This window comes from Triticum aestivum, chromosome 2D, assembly GCF_018294505.1.
Source record: "Triticum aestivum cultivar Chinese Spring chromosome 2D, IWGSC CS RefSeq v2.1, whole genome shotgun sequence".
Lineage (NCBI taxonomy): Eukaryota > Viridiplantae > Streptophyta > Magnoliopsida > Poales > Poaceae > Triticum > Triticum aestivum.
This window is the reverse complement of record NC_057799.1, coordinates 429,917,900-429,944,151: the sequence shown is the minus strand read 5'-3', so window position 1 is coordinate 429,944,151 and position 26,252 is coordinate 429,917,900. Positions and strand designations below refer to the sequence as shown.

Here is a 26,252-nt window from a genome sequence, read left to right as displayed (position 1 = left end):
TCGTTGACGATCACGAGCCGAAGCAGTCGGGCGATGAACAAAACCATGGGGAAGTGATTCATGTCGGCTGTCCACGCCGAGGAGTGCAACTAAATGGTGGTGAAGAAGTCTGTGCGGGCAATTCTGGTCCGCAGGTTACCCTGGAAGGAAGCCCCACCATCGTCGGCCGCCAAAGAGCACATGCTCCATCATGAGTCGGCGAGAGGTGCGGAGGTTGATACGGTTATTGTTCTTGTTAGCACATGAAGTGATTAAGTTGAAGTCGCCGCCAAGCAGCCGCGAACCAGCATACAACACCCTGCCATCCTGAAGGTCCGCCAGGAATTGCAACTTTTCGTCTTCGCCTTGAAGGCCATAAACCCCAGTCAACCACGAGTGCGCCTTCCCAGCGACGATAGAGACGAGAGCCATAATGTGGTGCAAGCCAATGGCGGGATTGGAGATGGACACCACCGAGGGCTGCTAGGTGAGAAGAATGCCTTCTCGAGTGCCAATCGCGGGGAGGAAGAAGAAGTCCTAGCTCGGGCCCAACATCTCTATCACCGTGAGCAGCACGTGAAGGTCCAGTCTGTTCTCTTTGACACAGAGCACAGTAGGAGAGGTAGCAGATATAATAAAACAAACGATAGCGCGTTTGGCAGGAAAATTAAGACCGTAAACGTTCCAAAAAATTGCACGAAGGTTGCACTCCATAAAGACCAAGGATGGGTCCAATGGGGCATGGATCATGACACTAAGCTGGGATGGTTCGGACGCTGGCAGGGGTGGGGTGCAGCCTGGAAAGCACGGTGATAGGCATGTCCCACCCAAAAAGTACATGGATTAACCCACTTTTGAAACCTCACTACTAAATGCCAAAAAATTCTGGAAAAAGTTTTACGCATACATCTTCACATTCTATGTACGCGCATAAAGTTTCACAGAAAAACAACTTTTTCTTTGGCTTGTGCAAAAAAGGAAGCTGGCAGAGGTGGGGTGCAGCACGGTGCTAGGCATGTCCCACGAAAAGTACATGGATTAATCCACTTTGGAAAACTCATTACTACATGCCAAAAAATTCTGAAAAACGTTCACGCATACATCTTCACATTCTATGTGCGCGCATAAAGTTTCACGGGAAAACAACTTTTCCTTCGGCCTATGCAAAAAAGACAAAAATGCATCATGAAACGCTATTCAAAAGAACTGAAATTTGTCTTTTTCACAGAGGCAAAATAAAAAAATATTTTCTTTTTCACAAAAAATTGTGCCGCGTACACATGTGTGTGAAGGTGCATGCGTGTAATTTTGTTTCGAAATTTTTGATATTTTAAAATGCGTTTAAAATGCATTTTTGAAAAGCGGGTTCATATGCTCATGGGTTTAGGACGTTCCCACTCCATCTCCCCCGTAGTAATCTGCGAATGCCTGGACGACGTCCTCCACAAGGGGTTGTTCAAACAGCTTGAAGTACTTGGCCAGACTCTCAGCAGTAAGCGGCTCGTCTTCTTGCAGAATGGCAAGGCGGCGTAGGAGAACACACTTGGCCTTAGTATCGGCAAAGGCAATGCACTGGGTGCATCTTGGCGTGGATAAGGGTGCGGCAACGGTGTCAATCGCATGCCATGCACAAACGCATGCAAAGCGGGGTCCGCCCCCAAAACTGCATGGCGTTGTGCAACATGCACAACAGAGCTGGACAGTGTTTCGTTGGAAAAAATGCAGCCAAAACGTTGCTGGGGCTAGTGAATATGACTGAAAGACGCAGCCAAAACGTTGCTGGGAAAGGTAGCAAATATTGTTCATGCCCAATATTCATTTGCGGAAGCATTTCCATGAAATATATCAGTTGATGTCAGGACGGCAAGTCACATGTCCATGAATATTACGGTTTCTACAAGTATGGTTATTATACTCAACACGTTATTTGAAATGCAAAACCGTTTTTCGGCCTTGGCCATGGCCCCATGATCTGCTGCTATTGGAAGGGGGAACTAAGCTACAAGGCAAATGCAAGTGCTACAAGATCTACCTGACAAGGCTAAGTTTGGAGTTTTTTTTTTTTTGAACGAGCTAAGCTCCGGTGTGAAATGACTAGCACAAACTTAGCCCCCTGGATCATGAACATAGGCTTATAAAGTGAAACTGGTATATCCTTGCAATGATTACCCAAAATTACAGTCAGTAGCATTGACATCTACTACTAGGCTAATTCAAACAAAAATAACATCTACTACAAGTGTCTCAGTTCAGTCCAATTTACAGAAGGACAAACGATTCTAAATTTGTATGTGCACTGAACAAAATAAGGAGTACCAGTTTTCACATCTATATACAAGTTTCGGCACTATGATTAGGCGATTACAACTTTTCTGTAACCAACCCTATTTTTTTCTCTAAACAACTACTCGTGAAGGTTGAATTATATAGATCCTGAACTATCCTGGCAGTTTTTAAAAATATTGTAATTAGATGACTCAGCCTTATCTCACTAACTAGATGACTGAAACAAAGCTACGACGGTCGCACACAACAACCCAAACATGGGTAGAAACGACCAAGACTCACATCCACATAAAATCTAAATCATAATATGAAACGACGAAGACTTGCGTCCGCCCATTGCCAAGCATCGGTTTTAGACCGATCGATGACTCTACGCAAAGGCAAATATGTGTTGTTAAAAACCCACTTGTACTTCCTCTCTCTTGCCATATGCTCTAGGTTAGAGACACCAACGAACTTAAAGCCTTACTCTTTGTGCCATGAGTTCTTGACCTGGCCTCCTACCACCATCATGGATTGGAAGGGAAGCCGAGGGAATGATCTCACTCAGATTTGCCCATTGCAGTACCGAGCTCTAAATGATCGAAATGAGCCACCTCCTGTGTGTAGAGGTACAGAAACAACAAGTATCATTATGTGCTAAATCCCTCTTGGCAAACACGACGACGAGCCAAAGAAAAAGTTTGCATTTCAACAGCGCCCATGATTGCCTTATGGTGCAATCCGTACTCCAATTGATTGCCGCAGTGAAACAAGCACCATATACTAACATTGCCGAAAAAACTCCTTGTGAAACCCAACTCCAGGTCCACTTATCTTCAGCGCCATGGATCGTCGGGGTTTAAGAAATAATTTCCAGAAGGTAACCACCTGCAAGAAAGTGTGAATGTTGCTCTCACTATTGATATCTTTGATCCAAGCTTCATTAGAAGTCGCTTCAGCAACAGTCCTGCGTAACCGGACGACTGGATATAGTACTATTATTTGTTGGTTTAAAATCTGTTAGGTAAGTCACAGATGCATGAACATTACATCTTATACTAATATGGTGCTTATCTCCAGCAAAGTCATCCAAAGCTTAGCTTCCAATTATTCAGATGTGAAGACATCTTTAGCTTGTTTGCTGTGACTGAAACTGGAAACCATTACTCCTAAATACTAAAACTGAAACTGGAGTGGTATTCAAACTGGTATCTCTCTCTCCAACCATTTTGAAACTGAAACTGGAGTAGTAACCATTACTCCTAAATACTACTCCAGTTCCAATTATTCGAAACAAAGCGGACTATAAAGATAGATCATAAAATCTAAAATTATTCAGATGGGAAGACATCAGACCAAGACTCACGTCCACATAAAACATAAATCATAAAATGAAACGGTGATAATACCTCCGAACTGTTCTGGCAGATGCTGCGAGGGAGGCTGATTACATTGTACTTCGAACGAAACGGACCAGTCAATCTACCTGAACTAGATCGAGCGCAAAATCCACAACTGAAATGAAACGAAATAGAGACACAACAAATCTGAAGAAATCAACATGCAGTTGCATAATTCTACCGCCTCCTCTTCAACACGATGGAGCGCTCGGAGCCCTCCTCCTCGCTGTCGCTGGAGCTGCTGTCGACAGGCGGGGGGAGCACCGGCTTCCGGTAGACCTTGTGGACCACGAAGACGACGTCCGCCGCCTCGGGGTCCGGGTGCGCGCGGCGGAAGGCGGCCGCGTCCCTGTTGAGCCGGTACTCCTTCATCAGCCAGCGTGTCGGCGACCATACCGCCCCGCCCTTCCACGTGTAGCGGTACGCGAACCTGCGCCGGAACGCCACTGCCTCCCGGCCGCCCTCGCTGCCGTACTGCACCCAGCACCCGCCCGCGCCCGGCGTCGGGCACGTCTCGCCGGCGGGCTTTGCCGCAAAGAAGAAGCCCCATACCTCGCCGTAATCCCTTATGTGGTTTTCCCGGAAGGGGAGCTCACGCGGGGGCAAGGACAAGACGTCCACGCCCTCCTCGATGAAGCCGGGGAAGATGTCGCCGCCGAGCCCCGCCCTGGGGACGAGGTAGTGGTGGATGAGCTCATGGCCGGTGGGTTGGAACACGTAGCCGGCTGTCAGATTAGGGTTCGCCATCGCCGACCGATACCGAAGTTGTAGCCTAGGAGAGGTAGATGCTGTGGGCGACTCAAAATGTTCAGTGGATCTGAGAGAGAGAGTTCGATTATGCCCTGGGATAACTCAGATTGGGAGGACCCTGCTCTTGCTTTTGTAGATGGGTTGGCATTAATGATAGGAAGGTTCCAGAAGCCAAGTACATATGGCACAGTAGATAGAGGGTGTCTAATCTGGTCGGTGATAACATGTGCTCAATTAGAACAAAATTTGATGGGCCAATTGATCAGGATTGTCCAATCGGATTTGTTTGCACAACCGTGCTTGGCCCAAATAAATGGCAACAGATTAGAGTCCACAAATATTCCTAATATAAAAGAGGAATGGTGATTTAGGCTTCGGAACACCTCAGCATGTTTTAGTCCCGAAATTTCAAGAGAAACGAGTCTCAAAATTTCTAGAGAATTGAGGGAGGCACCTGTGGTTAAGTGAAGTTTTTTAGATCGATGATGACGTAGCAACGACCCCCCCCCCCCCCCCACGCCTTGCGTGCGGAAGCATGTTGGCGCAGAACAGTGATTTATTGGCAAATCCGCATGGCTTTCGGACAACTGATGAAAAGGTGATTTGTTTCTTCAGAAGGAACGGAGTACCTTGTACGGGCGGCGGCTTGGAGTTAGTTGTTGACAAATCCGCATTACTTTCGGACAAGAGGTGCCTTGATTTAATCTTTCCTGGAACAATGACCAAGCAACAAAATATTGACCATATTTGGAGCATGACAGCGTCAGATGAGCTCGGCATGATCACACTTCATATTTTTATCCCATGTGAGACCATACATGCTAATTTTAAAGGGACCAAAAATATAGCGAAACGGTTCACCATCGATATGCATACATCTATTAGCGACAAAATCAATGACGTCAGCGCTCTAAATGTAACTTTTGAAACTTCAAAATCATATCTCTCTCAGACCATTACTCGGATTTATGATCTATCTTCATGATCCGCTTTCTTTCGACCAGATCATCTAAATTAGACTATATGTTGATAAGCATTGACGTTTTTTTTTCTGAATGGTGTCGCCAAATTTTTCTATGGAGTTGCCTTAGTACCAAAGTTACCAGCCAATGACTTTGATACGAATACAACAAGTTCGTCAAACATGGGCTGACAACTTTATGGATGTTGAAACTCCCAGGCGCGATCTAGTCAATAGATTTGCTGACTGTCCCCGATTTTGATCGAGTAAAGCGTAGGCTGGGTTGGCGGCTGGTGGGCCTTGGTCAACATTTGGGAGTGTGGACCTGGGCTGTCGGCGAGGGGAATTTTGATCGGATGTCCCCGATTTACTACAAAATTTGTTTGTAATTTAAAAATTAATCAAAAAATTCAAATTTCTTCAGAATTTAAAATGTGTTCCTATTTTTAAAAAATGTGTTTTCAAAAAATTGTTCAAATTTTGAAAAATGTCCATGTTTAAAAAAAGTATCGGTTTTTGCACAGAAAAAATATGTTCATTTTTTTTCAAAAAACCTTCAAATCTATGGATGTTTGTAGTTCTTAAGACTCCGCGCTACTCATTAGTAACGAAATTTTGCTCGATCCAGTCACTGGCTAGGCTCGTGCACGTGAGAGCTGGAGGTCCTGTGTTTGACCCCTAGCGAGTACAATAATTTATGGAATTTTACATAACACTTCCACTTTTGGACCGGCCCAATTCTTGTTTGCGCGTTTGTAGGGCTGCTATTCGCCGTGAAATGTTGCAGATAGGAGTTCACATGGAGGAGGCAGTTCTTGGGGAGGTCCTATTTTGCGCGATGCATGCTGGGACGAGGGGCAATGCGCACCCCGCCTCTCTTACCCAGTATGCCCTTTCGGGCCGGCCTATGTACAGGGCACCCTATTTTTTTCATTTTTTTATTTTTCTTTTTTATTTTCCATTTTGGTGCTATTTTTCTGCTTTAAATAATTTAGGATTTCATAAAAGTTCTGAAATTATAAAAATTGAGAAATTTGAAAAAATAATTATGAAATCATTAAAAATTCACTGATTCAAAAAAATGTTTGTGATTAAAACAAATGTTTGCATATTCAATAAATATTCATGATTTTTAAAAATGTTCAAGAAATAAAAAAAGGTCATGATTATGAAGAAATATTTTTGGATTCAAAAAATGTTCGCAAATTCAAAAAGTGGATATGAAGTTTTGAATGTTCACAAAATTCAAAAAATACTTGTGAATTGCAAACAAACTTCGATTCCAAAATGTTCACCGGTTCAAAAAATTATGTATTAGAAAAATAATCATGCATTTCAAAAAAATTCATCAAAAAAAAAAGATCATGAATTACAAAAATGGTTCCCCAATTTCCAAAAATGATCCATCCCCACACGGCATCACACGGTTTTCATTTGATCGGCCAAATAAGGCAGTCACAAGTAACCTAATAAAACTTTCGTATTTTGGCAACACATTAAATTTAGATTAACCTCTACAAATCCAACAACAGCCAATCTTCTGCTATCTTTGGCAACCCATTAAATTCGCATTAATCGGTATAAATAAATTTGGATCAATCTGCAGTAACCTAATAAATCTTTGGTATATTTGGCAACCAATTGGTACAAATCAATCAACAACCAATCTTTGGCAAACCATTAAATTAATGTCAGCTAGTACAAAACAATCAACAGCTACACTATATTCGTTCACCGGTCCACCTCGCTCCCATGGTAATCTATATCTCGTCGTGCCTCCCTGTTGCCGAGGAGAATGTCCAGCTCATTGTAACATCCCTGTAATTAAGCTAAAGTGATCTCCCCTTAATTATTGCCATGTCATCATGTTTTGCAATAATGCATGCCACTTGTCCCAAATCAAACTCAAATTCAAATTCCAATTACAAGTAAAATATTATTTCTTCAAACACTAAAACAAAAATGTTGGTAATATTCTAAATTACCCCAAAGTAATATTCATGAAGAAACCAACCTTGTTTGAATTCCCAAAATGCTCCTAGAAATATTTGAAGTGGACCAAGAGCAACTATTTAAGTCAATTAAACATAAACCCAAATATAAATGTTTGCAAATGGCCTGATAGGTTTCATGTTTAATTAAATATATTTCTTGGCTAAAATAAATACAGTAAATAAATAAATAAAAGAAAAAGGCAGAAGACTTATGGTGTCGTTGGGCGTAAGTGCACAGTGCCAGCACACACTAGGAAAAACCTTATACACGGAGGATTATCAGTAGCGCTGGTTAAAACCAGGCGCTATATCTATTTAACAGCAGCGCGGGGACAACAAGCCCGCTATTGCTATACAAATAGCAGTAGCGCGACCCGAATAAAAAGCGCTACTACTATAACCGCCACACCGTTGCCGACAGGCTAGGTATAGTAGTAGCGCGTTTAAGGCGACAACACTGCAACTAAGAAAAGGAAAAGAAAAGAAAAAAGAAAGAAAAAAAGAAAAGGAAAATTAAAGAAAAAGAAAAAAAATCAAAGCAATAGCAGTAGCGTCGGTTTTCAAACAGCGCTATAGCTACTTTAGCTATAGCGTGTTTTCCCGACACGCGCTAAAGCTAACTTACCTATAGCAGTAGCACTGCCCCCAAACCGCGCTATAGCTAAAGTAGCTATAGCATTCTTGCAGAAACCGTGCTACCGCTAAGTTTGACTTGCCCTTTTGCGGCCGTCCCTCCTTCCCCCAGTTCCCCATTCTTCTCGCGTCTCCTGCCTCTCCCTCGCCGCCCCTGCTCCCTCACTGTCACTGCCTCCGTCGCCGTCACCGGAGCCGCCACCGGAGCCGCTATCGGAGCCGCGCGCCGTCGCTGCCACCTTAGCCACGCGCCCTTGGAGCCACCCTCGTCCGCTCCTCGCCGCCCCAGCCTTCGTCGATGCCCCTGCCTCCCTCGCCGTCACCGGAGCCACCCTCGACGCCCTCCCCGCCACCGTCTTCCCTGAGCACCTCCCTGCCACCGTCTCCCCCGAGCACCCTCTCTGTAAGCACCCCACCCCTCCTCTCTAGGTTCATTTACTTAGGTGAATTTAGTTATGAACCCTAGGTTTAAGCAGAGTAGTAGTGGTACAGTAGGTGAATACTTTGCAAGAGGGCAGCAGGTTAATTTACTTAGGTGAATTTAGGTATGAACCCTAGGTTTAAGTATGAACCCTAGGTTTTAGTATGAACCCTAGGTAGCTAGGTTTTGGTATAAACCCTAGGTAGCTATTTTGATATATATGAATTTAGCTAGGTATCAAATTAGGACAGAAATATTATTCTAGGAATTTTTATTGGTATTTAGCTAGGTATCAAATTAGGATAGAAATATTATTTTAGGAATTTTTATTGGTGGAGGTTCTAGTAGGCAATTTAGGTGTTTTAGGTGTAGTTAAAAGAATTTAGGTGTTTTAGGTGTAGATAAAAGAATTCTAGGTATTTTAGGTGTTCTAGGTGTAGTTAACAGAATTCTAGGTATTTTAGTTATTTTTGGTGTAGTTAACAGAATTCTAGGTATTTAATTTTTTTAGTTAAAGCAATTGTTGTTATTTAAAGAAAAAACAGAATTGATTAACACTAGTTAGTATGAACCCTAGCTAGGTTTCAAATTATTAGGTGTAGTTCGGGAACTGCTCACAAGCACAAAGACTACTCAGATGCCATTGGATCTTAGAACGAACGACCTGGAAGCTCGTATCACCGTAGCATCCAAGCTGCGAGAGCACCTAATGTTTTCATGGGAGAATATGAGGTACCCCCACACCATAGATTTTATGGTGATACAAGTTCCCGGGAGATCTAACGGCTCGCAGTAGGACGTTTAAATGTTTTTGCAATATAGGCCTCAAAGAGTTTGGGAATTGCGTAGAAAGTACAAATACTACGCACATGGCATTGGATCTCAGATCCAACGACCTAGATGCTCGTATCATCGTAGCAGTTAATTAAGCTGCGGGAAGCACCTAATATGAGCTACTGGGAGCCGTTGGATCCAAGATCCAGCGGCTCACAAGAGGCATGGATGTTTTTATTGCAAAAAACCATTGGAGTGTTTGGAAATTGCGCATAATTACAAAGACTACTCCCAAGGAATTGGATCTCAGATCCAACGACGTAAAATCTCGTATCACCATGGCATCTAAGTTGCGGGGAGCATGTGATATTCTATGCCGCTGTCATTTTTGTTCCTAAACTTGCAAAATACGTGTAAGTATGTTGTAACTTGTCTAACCGCGCAAAGCGTTTGTGCAAAAAAATCATCCTACACTGAAATATCGGAACAACACACGGGGGTCCTACTCGTCATTGATAAAATTTGGACCTAAAATTAACAAATCTGAAGGACGAGATTCGAACTGGCAACCTGGACTACAAAGCGTACGTCGATAGCGTGAAACAGCAACAGTTGTTTGCTTTGTCGCATAACTTGATTTTTTTAGAGTACTAGCAATGTTCCCATGTGTTGCAACTTATCCAAAGTAGAATAGTACTTCTTCAGAAACTTGAAAGAAAACATTGTTATTTTGATATACATATACCACTAAAAATATATTACGTTTCGCTCAAAATATATTTATCAGGTTGTTTTGATGAGGTGAGGGAGGGATGTGGTTGCTTTCAAGATAATAAGTGGTTTTCTGGAAATTGGAGCAGAGAAGTGGTCTATTGTTGCAAAAATGCCACAACTTACCTCACAGCCGTGAGATGCAGATCTAATGGTCACAAATGACGGATGACAGACACATCATCATCACCAACTGAGTCTTTTTATAGGAGTAGAGATTACATTGAGTAGAGTAGAGTGAGTGGCTCGTCAACACGTGCATGAATGTTGACTCGCTTACTGGTAGGTCCCATGTCTGCGATCTCTTTCTCCTCTCCAACCTTTAGACGCACGGGCATACACGAAGAGCGACGCGAGCTTGCTGTGGTGTTATTATAACTAAAAATGCTTGGAAAATATATGAATCGCCTAGAACAAGAGACGTTGTGGCTGGTCGAGATGGAGCTAACCACACCTATCCTCCATGCCACGTTAGCATGATCAAGTTGTGTGGCTAGTGGGGTGTTCTCGACCGACTGGCTGGGTCCCGAGTTCGAACCATAGGTAGTACGTATGATATAGTATATTTTTGCACGCAAATTTTTCCTTCGTGCCGAGATGTGGCACATCCTACCATGCGGTTTCTAGGTCTTCCCGGGTGGTGCACGCATATTTTCTTCCTTTCCGAGACGTGGGACGCCCTACCGTGTGTTTTCCGAGTCCTCCTCGGTCATAGCGCCGAATCAAGTAAATGAGTTGTCAAATCACAAAAGCCCACCTTTCCCGCTGAGTACATCAGTGAAGCACGGTAGCTAGCTAGTTGGGCTAGTGCGACTGATTAGCTAGGCCGCCGCCACATTTGTTTTTTCACCCATTTTTTCTCTCCTTGCCAGTAGGTAATTCAAATATCCACCATTGCGTTGCTTTGGCCTTTAGGTGCGCAGGCACGACAGGATTTTTTTTTACTGGAGCAAGCGCGACAACAATTAGTCATGATGACTCCGCGTGTAAAACCCACTGCTCTCTGATGTGAAAAGTCGTCAAGATTCACCCCGCTCCTCGGCTAGCTCCCTCCGCCTTCCCATAGATTGCATTGCCTTTTAGTCATTTCGCCCCCTTTACTTCCTCTCCCCATTGCTTCTACCTGGTTCCATGGCGGCGCACCAGATCACGGAGTCTGAGGTGAGGCGCCTGACACAGGAGCTCCAGGCCAAGGATGCGGAGCTCAGGGCCAAGGACGTGGAGCTCCGTGAGCTCAAGGAGGAGAGGAGTGCCATGCTCCTCCTTTCTGCGCGGGAGTTCACGGAGCTTCAAAAGAGGCAGGCCACCACAAAGATGCTTGAGGCGTCGACGACGTTGTTGCAGAAAGCGGGAGATACGATAGGCGGTCAAGCGAGCCGGCTGGAGCGTGAGCGGGCCGATCATGACGAGGTCCAGGATCGCCCCAACCACTTGTTGGACCATGTTGCTACACATGTGTTGCGGCTGCGTGATGGCTACGTCGTGCGAGCGCGACCATGCCGGCCATCGGGCTAAACCCGTTCGACAACCTCATCGACTTCAACGAGTTGCGCCTTCCTGACCTAGTCTCCTTCTTCACCTATATCTCGAAGGAGCTGAGCCATCTCCGCGCGGTGGTGGGGGCGGAGCTGGCACTGGTACGCGTCGGTCCTAAACAAACAGTTTTTAACCCCTTTCTGCGACGGCATTCGGAACCATAGCCAAGTGAGTGTGGGCGATAGGGGGGTCCTTCCCACATGACCCAGAAACCGTTGGGAATATGCCCTCCTCGCACACACGCTCGGCAAAATGAGGTCGTGTGCGACCGGCGAGCACTCAAATACAGAAATACATATAGTAGTGCTAAAAAAATACAATTATACAGGCGAAATCATTTCCGGTCGTAAGTACATCCCACAAGTCAGTCATCACTAAACGTTTCCGTTCGTATATACATCCCACACAGTCACTACAAGGAAAACGTTTGCGCAAGGTGGCGTAACGCAAACAGTTTTGAAGAGAATGTCGTGTGTGATTGTTCATTGATCCAACACGGTTTATTCCTAGAAACTTTGTGCGTTGCCTGAGGTCATCGCCCACGGTGTTTTCTCATTAACCGTTTGCAATAGGAAAACCCAATTAGCAAGCTAATTGGCCAATTAGCGGGCTAATTGCCCTATTATTAATAATCCATTTACTAATTTAATTGACATTCATATTAAGCACATAATATATTCCATTTCCATATTAAGGAAGCAAGATTTCATAATTGAAATACATCGGAGTACAACATGATATAGCTTCAGCACTCAGCTACCCCATTACACAACTGCACCAGCAGCAAGTTTCACATGCAACATCTAGAACCTTTCGAAATTAGCATCATAGACGGTACATAGAGAGATGCATCTCATCTTTAAAACTGCTGAAATGGATGGCGAATATTGAGCCTTCATTCATGTTGAAGGTCTTTGCAACTTTAGGCCTGTGCTTGTGGATGATCGATCGTCCATCCTTCGACCTCTTCAGGAACACTTCAATATTGAACCGTGGGTGTTGTATGAAAACTTTCCTCGCCTCCTGACCACAGAGGTGGTTTGAGAGGTAATCATCAGTGAACCCTGAAAAGGATGTGCATAAATATATTCTCTATATTGGAAACGGGGCAAAGGAATAAAAAAGGCAAAGTATAATAGTTAGTACCATCTTGTAAACCTCAGTGCTTCCCATTGTTTCTCTGCAACACATATAAGGTAGTTAGTCATCAGGTTAAGTAAGGGTTCGCATGCTATCAGTAAAATATGTTGATAAAAAATAAGCACATTGCAGATTCATCAGATTAATTCAAGCCACATGGAAAACACATTTATCCAAACCAAGCATGATTAAGAACTAGGCAATATAGCACTTGTATATGTTTCTCATGTATTAAGTGCAGCCAAATTTGATTTATTCCTCACATGGTATACAATAACAGAATGCAGCCACAACAATTGAACATCGCATTGCAGAATTGGACCAAGCAGTTGACTAAACACCACAACAAATGAACCAAACGTTAACTGAGCACCACATTGCACAATATAACATACTCCTAATAGAAGATCAGACAGTTAACCAAACCAAGCATGCTTAACAACTTGGAAATATAGCAATTGTATTTGTTTCTCATGTATTTAGTACAACCAAATTCGATTTATTCCTCACATGGTATACAATAACAGAATGCAGCCACAGCAATTGAACATCGCATTGCAGAACTAAACCAAGCAGTTAACTAAACACCGCAACAAATGAACCAAACGTTAACTGAGAACCACATTGCACAATATAACATACTCCGAATAGAAGATCAGACAGTTAACCAAACCAAGCATGCTTAACAACTTGGAAATATAGCAATTGTATTTGTTTCTCATGTATTTAGTACAGCCAAATTCGATTTATTCCTCACATGGTATACAATAACAGAATGCAGCCACAACAATTGAACATCGCATTGCAGAATTGAACCAAGCAGTTAACTAAACACCACAACAAGTGAACCAAGCCACAACAAATGAACCAAGCAGTTAACTAAACACCAATTGAACAAATATAACATACTCCTAATAGAAGATCAGACAGTTAACCAAACCAAGCATGCTTAACAATTTGGAAATATTGCACCCTGAAGAATTGAACATCACATTTGCAAAATTGAACCAAGCAGTTAATTGAACACCACATTGCACGACATATAGAACATATACACTGTAGCAGAAGATTGCATGGTAAAAGTAGATAGCACAATTCACTAGAATTTGTTAAGGAAAGGCAGTAGCTAGGAAAATGAACATGGGTCCTTATAGTGAGCTAATAAGACAAGCTACTCCTCATTGTCGGAGATATCGATGACGATTGGCTCCTTGGACATGGAAGAGGGCGAAGCCTCCGCATCGTGGGTGCCCTCGTTGTAGTGGTGAGTTGCCTGAGCCGCTCCGGGCACCAACCTGCTGGCTCTCGAGATGAGGTAAGCACGTGCACGCTGAGAAAACACCTCGTAGTCTTCGTCGAAGGCACCGACGGTGGCCTTGAGAAAACGCCACGAACTGTCGTTTAAAGCATCCAACCGCGTCGCGGCGTCGGCGCGCGAGGCGTCAACGGTGGCCTCGACGGCGAGGTGCTCCTCCAAGATCTGGGGGTTGGCATGAATGGTAGCCATCGCGACCTCATCCGCGCGTGCGGCCGCGATTTGCTTCTCCACTGCCAAATGCTCCTTGAGGTCCTGGATATACTGCGTGCACCATGGCTTATGCTGGCACTTAGTTGGTGGAGGGGTCGGTGATTTGGGTGGAAGGTGTTGCCCTCGCGCCAGCGGTCGGGGCATGTGGGATGTGGAAGGAGGAGGAGGATGGGGTCGGGTGTGGATTACCTGCCTGGATAGGCGAGGCCGAGCAGCGTGAAGGAGGGTCGCCGACGAGGAGGCGGCGGCGCTGCAAGCAAGGAGTGAAGGTTTCAATTTGGAAAGGAAGGCAGAAACAGGGGAAATGTGGCTTTTGGTAAGGGGAGGGCGCGGGGAGGTAGATATTTACGCGGAAGCCGAAAATTTGGAATCGCTTCAGCCAAAAAACTGGCGCGCAAAGTGTCATCGGTCATGGTCCCTTATTCAGAGTGGGATGTGGACTGTAGCCGTCGCACCTTCTCCCGTAAGCCGTATGCGTACTATACTTCGACGGTGCTCCAAGATATTTTGTGCTGCATCTCACACGGTTGGTTATAATAAACTGTGTGGGATCTACTTGATTTTTCGTCTTGATTTGAATTACATAATGGGGTCACAGTGGCCATGGATGGTGTTTGAATTGCTAGACCTATCTGCAGTGATCAAATCTGTGTCCTTGGGTGCATGCTTAGGTCCCATGCAAGAAATGAGAATGAATTCCAAACACCAGGGCACCGTTGATTGCCGGCAAAACATTGAGATGCCTAGTTTTTAAATTCCAGTAAATCCAAAACTCGTCTGAAATTCATGAAACTTGGCATTGCAATCATGGAGCGGCATCAACATGCCGTGGTAAAGTTTTTGTCCCATTTGGGGCAGGTCTGGGTATAGGCTTCTCACAGACCAGAGCTTCTCACAACAAGCATGATGGTTTCGGTAGGGAACGCCCCACCTTTGGGGATGAAACGATATACATTGCCTCTTATTGCTTTCAAAAATTTTCTCGTGTCAACATAGAACAAGGGAGTGTTGTGTTAATTTTAGGAATATTTCGGGGTTCGTTTGGACACTTTTATACATTAACTGAGTTTTCTATGCATTTATGTGCATAATTCAATTTTGAACTACATGCACATGCTCCAGTGCATATAAATTGGTTAAAAAATCAAATCTGTGTCCTTGGGTGCATGCTTAGGTCCCATGCAAGAAATGGGAATGAATTTCAAATACCAGGGCACCGTTGATTGCCGGCAAAACATTGAGATGCCTGGTTTTTAAATTCTAGTAAATCCAAACTCTTCTGAAATTCATGAAACTTGGCATGCTATCATGGAGCGGCATCAACATGCCGTGGTAATGTTTTTTTGTCCCATTTGGGGTAGGTTTGGGTATATGCTTCTCACAAACCAGAGCTTCTCACAACAAGCATGATTGTTTCGGTAGGGAACGCCCCACCTTCCCACCTTTGGGAACGAAACGATATCCATTGCCTCTTATTGCTTTCAAAAATTTTCTCGTGTCAACATGAACAACAGGAGTGTGTGTTATTTTTTGTGATTTTTCGGGGTTCGTTTGGACATTTAAGTGAGTTTTCAATGCATTTATGTGCTTAATTCAAATTTGAACTACATGCACATGCTCCAGCGCATATAAATTGGTTGAAAAATCAAATCTGTGTCCTTGGGTGCATGCTTAGGTCCCATGCAAGAAATGGGAATGAATTTCAAACACCAGGGCACCATTGATTGCCGGCAAAACATTGAGATGCCTGGTTTTTAAATTCTAGTAAATCCAAAACTCGTCTGAAATTCATGAAACTTAGCATGCTATCATGGTAAATTTTTTGTCCCATTTGGGGCAGGTTTGGGTATACAATTCTCACAAACTAGAGCTTCTCAGAACAAGCATGATTGTTTCGGTAGGGAACGCCCCACCTTTGGGGACGAAACGATATCCATTGCCTCTTATTGCTTTCAAAAAAATTCTCTTGTCAACATAGAACAACAGGAGTGTTGTGTTTTTTTTTTGTGATTTTCGGGGTTCGTTTGGACATTTTTATGCATTAAGTGAGTTTTCAATGCATTTATGTGCATAATTCAAATTTGAACTACATGCACATGCTCCAGTGCATATAAATTGGTTGAAAAATCAAATCTGTGTCCTTGGGTCCATGCTTAGGTCCCATGCAAGAAATGGGAATGAATTTCAAAAACCAGGGCACCGTTGATTGCCGGCAAAACATTGAGATGCCTGGTTTTTAAATTCTAGTAAATCCAAAACTCGTCTGAAATTCATGAAACTTGGCATGCTATCATGGAGCGGCATCAACATGTCGTGGTAATTTTTTTGTCCCATTTGGGGCAGGTTTTGGTATATGCTTCTCACAAACCAGAGCTTCTCACAACAAGCATGATACTTTCGGTAGGGAATGCCCCACCTTTGGGGACGAAACGATATCCATTGCCTCTTATTGCTTTCAAAAAAATTCTTGTGTCAACATAGAAGAACAGGAGTGTTGTGTTATTTTTTGTGATTTTTCGGGATTCGTTTGTACATTTTTATGCATTAAGTGTGTTTTCAATGCATTTATGTGCATAATTCAAATTTGAACTACATGCACATGCTCTAGTGCATATAATTTTTTTGAAAAATCAAATCTGTGTCCTTGGGTGCATGCTTAGGTCCCATGCAAGAAATGGGAATGAATTTCAAACACCAGGGCACCGTTGATTGCCGGCAAAACATTGAGATGCCTGGTTTTTAAATTCTAAGAAATCCAAAACTCGTCTGAAATTCATGAAACTTGGCATGCTATCATGGAGTGGCATCAACATGCCGTGGTAAATTTTTTGTCCCATTTGGGGCAGGTTTGGCTATATGATTCTCACAAACCAGAGCTTCTCACAACAAGCAAGATGGTTTCGATAGGGAACATCCTACCTTTGGGGACGAAACGATATCCATTACCTCTTATTGCTTTCAATTTTTCTCGTGTCAACATAGAACAATAAGAGTGTTGTGTCAATTTTTATGATTTTTCGGGGTTTGTTTGGACATTTTTATGCATTAACTGAGTTTTCAATGCATTTATGTGCATAATTCAAATTTGAACTACATGCACATGCTCCAGTGCATATAAATTGGTTGAAAAATCAAATCTGTGTCCCTGGGTGCATGCAAGAAATGAGAATGAATTTCAAACACCAGGGCACCATTGATTGCCGGCAAAACGTTGAGATACTTTGTTTTTAAATTCTAGTAAATCTTAAACTCGTCTGAAATTCTTGAAACTTGGCATGTTATCATGGAAGGGCACCCGACATGCTGTGGTATTTTTTGTGTCCATTTTGAGAGAAGGCGCACTCGAATAATGACAGCCAACAAAGGCATTTTGAAAAAAATAGCTGCCACTTTAATATCTCAAACGTTTGTATAATTCAAGCCGTGTGCGTTCGGTTAACCATTTATGTGACACCATGTGTCTTGGTTTTAATGGCTATAGGAGGTGTCATGTGGACAGCTGCTTGACTGAACGGGAGGCGTGCGAGCGCAGTCCGGTGCGCAGGCTCACCGGGAAGCATACAAGCTGTTCAACACAGGATCTGTGCATCTCTTCAACGCAAACAGTTCATCTGGGTGAACCGCATGTCGTACATCGCACACACCTTGATCTGGCTGACCGTTTCTTTTGTGTTGCCTAATCACAAATAGTTCATCCGAGTGAACTGTATGTTGTACATCACACACACCTTGATCTGGCTGACCGTTTCTTTTGTGTTGCCTAATCACAAATAGTTCATCCGAGTGAACCGTATGCTGTACATTGCACACACCTTCATCTGGCTGCCCGTTTCTTTTGTTCCTCCTCATTGAAAATGGTTAATTGAACTGAACCATATGCCCTGAATCGCTCACGCAACTAAAATCTGAACCGTGTTTGATGCATCCGTCATCGCAAACGTTTTGCGCCTTTTTGACTGTTTTTTTACACCACCATTTGCAATTATTGCATCGCACACAGTTTCGTCGAAGGGTCTCTGATCGTAGTGTCGCGTTAGCAGCATCGTGCAGTAGTGTGGACAAGGAGGGGTTGTTGGCGGCTGTCGCCATTGTCGGGCGAATCCTCTCAGGGCTTCGTCACCGGAATCCATTCGTGCCATTGGACACCGTCTTTGACGAGCTGGCTCCCGTCGACCGGGAGCGGGCTCTGCGGGCGGTGACACCCTGCATCACCACTGTCGTGCGCCTAGAGAAGCAGAGGGACTTCCGTGGTGTTTAAGCCGTCCTCTGCATGGACATGTCTCGACACAACATGACCATTGGATCAAACTCAGACGGTGCAGATCATTCACTGTAGCACAAAGCATGCGGGTGTGTTTGGTTGCATTCTCATCTCAACATAGTTGTTCCCTCTTCGTGCATGATCATCTCAGCACCCCTCTTCATGAATGCTCTCTTCATGCATGCTCCTAGTGTATTTTTGTTAACCTCGTGTGGTCTCCTGCACCCTTCATGCAATCTGCCAAACTCCCAAAATTGGGTCGAGAAGGGAACTTTTGCTCCCATGCACCCTTCATACATCCTACCTAACACAGATTTGTGCTTTATATGGTTCATGTTCCATGGAGTACTGTAGCACCGTACTCTCTGCACACTGTAGACCTAGTTATGTTAACATTGATCTCACCATTCATTCTCGATCGGATAGTCAAAAAAGAGGCATGTTACATTACTGTTCATAGTTGACATGCGCACAACATCATCTCTTATCGTCATATCTTACTACACTAGCAACAAGATTATAATACTGACGTATGAACCACTTCACATGCCTAGTAGTAGGAGTACTGTGTAAGTTCAAGTGGCTACCGTGTTTTGCACTCCTCCGTCGTAAGAGTGGAAACACTTGATGTAATCATTTTTTCCCTAAACAGTGGACACGCTCTACCGCGTGGATCCTCCTCGATGGACGTCGGGAATCTTGCTACTCACTTTCGCTGACGTGTGGGACAGCCAGCATCGGGGTCCACTTGCCATGCACTAAATTACTCCGTACTAGAGTGCACAACTACATGGTAGACTACCCCGGTCGAAGCTCCACAGTAATGCCCAATGAGTCGTCAAATCACAAAAACCCTGCCTTTCTAGCAGTAAGTTGGATGGACGAAGCAACCATCATTTCACTCTTCTCCCTCATCTTCCTCTCTTAAAGAAAACCCCAACTCGCTTCTCCCTCGGCTCATTCCTCATTTCTTCAAGAAAACCCCAACACGCGTCTGCCATTGTTATTCTCTCCCAAAGAAGGAAAGGTGAGCGCATCAATGGTGTTGCTTCTAGCCAGGGCCCGGTCTTGCAACCCCGCGACCGATCCTAACTCCCTCTATGTTCTTCTTTTGGGTTTGTGATTATGGTTTCTCTTCTTTTATCTCTATTTGCTAGTTTCTTGATGGACCCTGGAGCACCAGCCGAAGTGATGTCTATGGCTCTGGCCAAAACCATCGAGGCACAGGGTACGAAGAAGCGCAAGCACCCCGCCGAGACTACCGTAGACAAGCTCAAGGCCATCGCCCTTTCCAAGCCCCCCTCTCCAGGATCACTCGTTAAGCCCGTCTGGGTAAGATCTCTTCTTGATGATCTTTTTGGCGATCTTGATCGTTTTTTTCATCTACTTTATGAACATCAATGCTAGCTGTAGGAAATGCAAGATTTTAGCTCTCATGCCTTGGAAGAGAGTATAGTAGCCTCAATAACTTGTGGTATGGATACTGCAAGTAATCCCTCAGTTCACAAATATAAGATGTTCTAACATTTTTGTGTATCTCATGTAGACATGTTCTAGTGTCTTTGATCACTCATTTCTATGCGTATATGTAGTCTTATATGGAGTAAAATATCGAAAATCATCTTATATTTCTGAATGGAGGTAGTAATAAAATATTTGGTTTCTGTTTCAATTAGAACCAGGTCCATGGTAGATATGAAGTTCTCAAAGTCATGTCGTGTGAACTGGAAGACCTGAGGATGTGTTCTACTACTAAACTATCCAGCCGTTGTGTCCTTGTCGCCACGTGTCGTGAACAAGTGTTTTCCTGTAGCATTGTTGTCATGCGTGTTCTTGAGGGTGTACTTGACCACAACAATTTCCTACTTGTGCCTTCGATTAAGGTTGTGGTGCTTGTAAAGCTTCCCGACAAATCTGATGCGGACTGTCTTCATTGTCATGTTTATGAGTGGAAAGACCACTCTATTAGGTTATCCAAGGTTGGCGAAATGGCGAAGGTGCCGGTAGACATCTCTCACGAAGTCCATGGCCTAGTCAGTTATGTGGGGCACATCCCATAGGTCAGTGGCAGGAAATAGTGTGTAGAGTTTAATTAGTGCAACTTTGCTTGTCTACAGTAAGTAATATTGTTGAGTACTTGATTTGTGTGTGTGAACCCTGTATGGTTTAGTACTGCCACTTTTGTTGTGTGGTGAATCCTAAGAACAGTCTATGTTAATGTTTGTCCACTCAATTCAGTCCGTATATTTTGAAGTATCCAGATCATCTTTTTTGTGAGGACGGTTTATCAATTCTGGTTACAGTCCAATATATGTATGCATTGCAGGGTTTATCGCATCCACCAGGATTTCCGGTCCCATGTACGTTCGCTCCATACGAGTCGTTACCACCTTTGGACTGTCCTGCTTGTGGGAGTAAGTGCGGGCCCTGCATGCCACCCGTAATTAGATGATCAACCTTTAGTTTACAACTTGAACATAGTGATATCCCAGTAAGGATTCACTCGTGTCACATCCAGTAAATCTTATTGATTTACTGTCATGTTTTCTTACTTTTGCTGCAATTTTATGATGTAGGTTTTGCCATGTCAGATTCGTTACAGACTAAACCATTTGGTTTGCTATATGATGGTTGTTTTAGCAGGTTTCACTTCTTATGATGTGTAGTAATGAAGGCACTGTCCACCACTTATATTACTGGACACAATTGGATCAGTATGTTGTCTGAGTACAATCTAAAGCCATATGATCAACTACAGTTTGTTTCAATAAACACGCCACAATTAGTCCTTCTCGCGTTTAAAAGAAGTGAAGAAAAAGATTGGATCTAGGTCACAGAGCCTAGCGAAGTTAGAAAGCTGAAGTATGAAATCATAGCAGACCAGAGACAATCGATGTTGTCTCACACATCGGTACCACCTTCAGCATCGGATCGAGCACCAGCACCTGCTCCGACGGTACTGGCTCTAGCACTGACAGCGGTAGCCGCTTAGTCTGATCCATAAGAGGATTGGGCACCGACTACGTCAGTGAATCAGACTGATCTACTAGAGGATCGGGCACCGACACTCGCACCAGCTCCACAAGGAGCACCAGCTCCGACAACAGCAGTGGCACTACCAGTCGCACCGCCACGTGCACCAGCAATGACTCCAGCACCTGCACCAACACTTGAACTTGCACTTGCATCTGCTCTATCCCGTGCAGCGGCAACGGAACCAGCACTTGCACCGGCAATAGACTGGGCTACAGTTCGCACTCCATATACCAAAGTCCTTACAAAAACCGACATCTCCACCTTCTTGGTAAGCAATTGCAGCCGAAGTGCTTCATTCTTTTTTCTTTCCATGCTGTTTCACATGATTCACTGTGTTGATCTAACTGTTTGTGTATGTCTTCTTGTTTGCAAACAAAGAATTCCTAGAGCAACGAGGGAGTCGTTCAGTAATCCAGGTGACTATGGCCAAGTTTCTCTTACCATGTGTAACCTTGGTGTGAATGAACCTGCTCGATATACCGTAAGTACAAAGGATGGCGGCATGATGATTGATGCTAAAGGATGGTCAAGGTTCAAAACTTTATCAAATCTTGCGATTGGGGAGGATGTCAAAATTGAACTTTCTCGGCACGGAGAGTTGGTCTTAATCAACTTTGAAATTCTTCAGTAGCAGCACGCAACTACCGAACTGATCTATCCTCCAAGAGATTTTGATGTAAAAATATGGCATGGTGAAACAAGTGTCCTGTGTGTATAAATAGTACTACACTATTATTTATCACGTAGGATATCATGAAAGAATTGCAACTTTGATTGTTGGTTAGGGACTATCGTTCAATTTCATTCTAACAGCTGTCATGCTTTATTTAATTTTTCTGTACCGACTGCTTGCAATATTTACAGGATGAAATGCGCTGAGTTAGAACACATAGGCCCCAAAAATGCAGGCCCACCGGCCTGTGGCCCAAAGTCCAGAACCGTCAGCCTATCTGAGTATTTTATTCTAATTTCAACCCCATATTATGTTATGTATATTCCCCTTGCTTTTTCTTATCTATAAAGTTGTGATATAAAGGATTTTTATATTTCTTTACAGAGGGAGTATCTCTCTATCAAAAATATATTTATGTGTAACTAGTTACTTCTGCCTTTCTATTTCCTTTCACTGATATGCGAAGCATCCATAAAGGGGTCCACGTGCCATGCACCAAATTAGAGTGCACAACTGAACGGTAGACTCACCCCGGTCATAGCGCCACAGTAAGGCCCAATGAGCTATCAAATCACAAAACCCCCACCTTTCTTCCAGCAGTAGCAGTAAGCTGGACGGACGAAGCAACAATATTTCACTGGGCCTGAATCCCCTTCTCCCTCGTCTGCTTGTTCAGAGAAAACCTCCTCTTGGCGATTGCTTAGGGTTTTCTCATGGAGAACTAGGTACGAATTCTTCATCCATCCCAGATAAATCCTAGTCCCTTGGTTGCCGGTAATCCTAGGATGGCAACCGCCGCTGTTGATGCATTTTTCTTCCTACTGAATGTAGTGTGTTTCATTTGCAGTGCCCACAGTGCGAGGACCCTACAGGTTTCTGCGCCCTTGGCAAGACGCCACACTTGTTCCTTCACATCCTAAGACAGGATTTTAAAACGCGCACAATATGTTCCTAGAATCCTCTTTTGTATCCGGGGCGGTTGGGGTTTTTGAACATGCTGTCGACTAATTTAGAAATTTGGATTGCTATATTTGGATAAAAGGTACTAGTACCATGGTCAACACTGACGTGAAAGAGGAAATTATGTCTAGATTTGGATAGCGAATAAATTGTGTTCTCATATTATTTTTCCTGCAGTGAATCCCTTGCTCTGCCAGAACACATGTAATCAAGATGGTTGGCCTTGCCATAACTGATACACCAGTTTAATGGTCACATTGAAGACACACCATGGATATAAGTTCCCAGTTGGGTTCATGAACCAAGAAGATCACTACCTTTTTGATGGCTGAACTTGGATAAACTTTCTCGAGTGTTACGGACTAAAAGTTGGCACATGAATGTTGATGGAAATAGCAGAACCTGGTCTCATCTTCACTGTGACCTTCCACCCCGACGTCGTTCCAGTAGTTCATCCATGTTAGTTTTGTATCTGGTTCTTGCATGTTGCCTTGATTACTTCTTAATCCATCTATTCTGTCTAACTAATCACAATTTGACTTTAGAACTAGCAACAATTTGTGATTCCCTTCTCTCAAGAAGATGCTACTTCTAACTAATATTTCTTATAATTGGTGAACGTGTAGGTTATTACAAGTTCAGGACACTACTCGTTTGTTATTTGATAAGAACTCGACTGTTACTGATGACACTGAAGTTGACTGGGACGACATCCACCAGTTCCTACACTTTATTGATCGTCTTGAGGTCCTTGTGGGGCGTTTCAATGGTGGAAGGCCACGTGGGATATGTGTGCCACTAGTGCACACGTTGAACAGGTCCAACTGTGTCAAGAAACTTATGGTACGAGCTATTTTCAGTTATATATGTTGTTCATAAACTCTTGCTTATACACAGTTTTACAGTTGTGATCTTCTTGAAACAGACACTGCCTAGTTTTATTGTTCCTATGATGCCTGACCATGGTCGGCTCAGACTAGCGCTTGGTCACATGATGTTTATGTCGACCTACTCCATTTCCCTTAGAGATGAAAACATACTTATTCATGGGTGGTCTCAAATAATGAAGGCCCGTCCATCTTGGAAAATAGGACAGAAGGTTATGCTCATGCTTTTCCATGGCTCTGAAGTGAATATCCTGTTTATTGATGACATTGCGAGATGAAGCCGCTTTCAGAAGGTTGTGGACGCACGGGGTGTTGCCTGGGCCTTGTCCTGGGGCTTGGTGGCCTCACCATTGGTTAACTGTAGGCAAAGTAGCACTGTTTGAGGCGTTCTTTGTATGGTTGAACTTGTATAAGTACTCATACTGCTTTCAGATATGGTTGTTAAGTGCCCCTGCTGGTGTTAAGGTTGTTAAGTACTCCTGCTGCTTTTACAGTCTGTCGTGTTTCTTCAGTCTCTTCTTCCTCCAGCCGCCAAAACCAAAGCAATGATGGCGGGGCCACCTGCTCCCGCCTCCCACGGCTGGCTGCTCCTCAGCGCACACATCGCCGCCCCACCGTTTCCTAAATTGTTAACACCGACGTCAGCCCCACCCCACACCCGAACCAGTCAACCCTTGTACTCCCCTTCACCCACGCCTTCAACGTCGCATCTTCCTTGGCTCCTTTTTGTCCCCGTCCGAGGCCTCACCATCGTCCTCCACGCACTTTGGTGCGCTCGTCGCAGCGCCGCCCTCTCGCGTTGTCAACATGGTCAACAAATGAGAGGAATCGGGAGAGGACTATACATGGAGTGGATGACAGTAGGGACCCACCATGTCCATGGCTGTACGCAATCAAGTTCCTCTTTTTTGTTATATACTCCATTATTAGCGTATAGAAAAAGAAAATGCTTCCCCTAGTAGTTTGCTGACATTTGGGACCCACGACATTGTCAGCGTATAGTCAATAGACAAGAGAACTGCACAAGAGCGGCTGACACCTGGGACGTAGCTGCTCGAGCAGTATTTTTGTTTTGTTATTGTTGAGACGGAGCACGGTTTGAACTGGGTTGTGGCCCGTCTAGCATAGGCTTCTATTTTACGTTCACCACATGACCAGCCCAACCATTTTTTCTTTGTGAAAATGGCTAGCCCAGTTTATTTGTTCTGAAGAATACCCAATCCAGGCATACCCAACCCAGGCCTACTTATTTTTCTCCGCCCTACTGGGCTGCAACTCTTTCAAGACGGCTGCAAATCTTAAAAGTAATATGAAATGGGTTGTAAATATAAAAAATATACGACAAATTGGCAATTACTTTCAAATTTCTGAATTTTTTAACATTTTTAGATTCCAATTTCATTGGGCATTAACCTATTTTAAATATATCTGCAAAGTACTTTAAATCTGGCTCAACATTTCGGTATTAAAAAAGTGTGGACCCCACCGAAATATGCGAAATTTCGTTTAAAATTTTAACCCAGGCCCTGGCCAACAAAAAGAAAATGGACTGCAATAAATTGCATAAGAAGTTGTAAATGAGCTGTAAATTATTAAAAAATAGGAAATGGGCTGACTTGTGGGCCTATTAAGTTGACGCGTATGCAATATATTTTTACTTATTATATATTAGTCAACAAATAATTCTAGCATAAGTGACCGTTGGATGTCAATCCAACGGCCGTCGTGCTTCTTCAATCTCTAATCTTCTTGCTCCAGCCGCCAAATCCAGCGCTGTCGGGACCGCCTGCTCTCGCCTCCCGTGGCCGGCTATGCTACCGAGCAGGCCTTACCGCCCCTACTACTCCCACCGCTGACCAGGCCATCCCTCTACTCACCCGCATCCCTCCACTATTGTGGCTTTGCCACCTCTAGGTCATTCTCTTCCTGGGTCTCGCCGTCTTCCACCGCGTTGGTGTTCTCGGCACGCCATGGTCAATGTTGTCAACAAACGACAACATCGGAAGAGGGATGTACGTGGAGAGGCTAACATAGGGACCCACATGGTCCATGACCGCATGCAAGAAAGTACCTCCTTATTACGCCCAAAAAATGAATCCTCCCCATGACAGCTAGGACCCACCAGCTATATCTTCGCACAGAAGGAAGTGCCTCCTTATTAAGAAAAAAAATAAGGATTGCTCTCCATGGCAACTGGGGCCCACCAGATTTGGAGGCTGGCTTCTGGCCCTACTAAGTTGGAGCGTATGTAGGGCTTTGTCAACTTAGTCAACAAACGAT

General features: G+C 43.9%; 1 protein-coding gene across 1 annotated transcript; it reads right to left on the bottom strand.

Moving 5' to 3' along the window:
* Positions 1-3,656: 3,656 nt before the first annotated feature.
* LOC123049505 (NAC domain-containing protein 67-like) lies at positions 3,657-4,477 on the bottom strand. The gene has a single exon (XM_044472413.1). The coding sequence runs from the start codon at positions 4,392-4,394 to the stop codon at positions 3,825-3,827; it is 570 nt and encodes a 189-aa protein (XP_044328348.1). The 5' UTR covers positions 4,395-4,477; the 3' UTR covers positions 3,657-3,824.
* Positions 4,478-26,252: the final 21,775 nt, after the last annotated feature.

Excerpts from the sequence above, each read along its gene's own strand:
- LOC123049505 (XM_044472413.1), bottom strand. The coding sequence starts at position 4,394 with ATGGCGAACCCTAATCTGACAGCCGGCTACGTGTTCCAACCCACCGGC.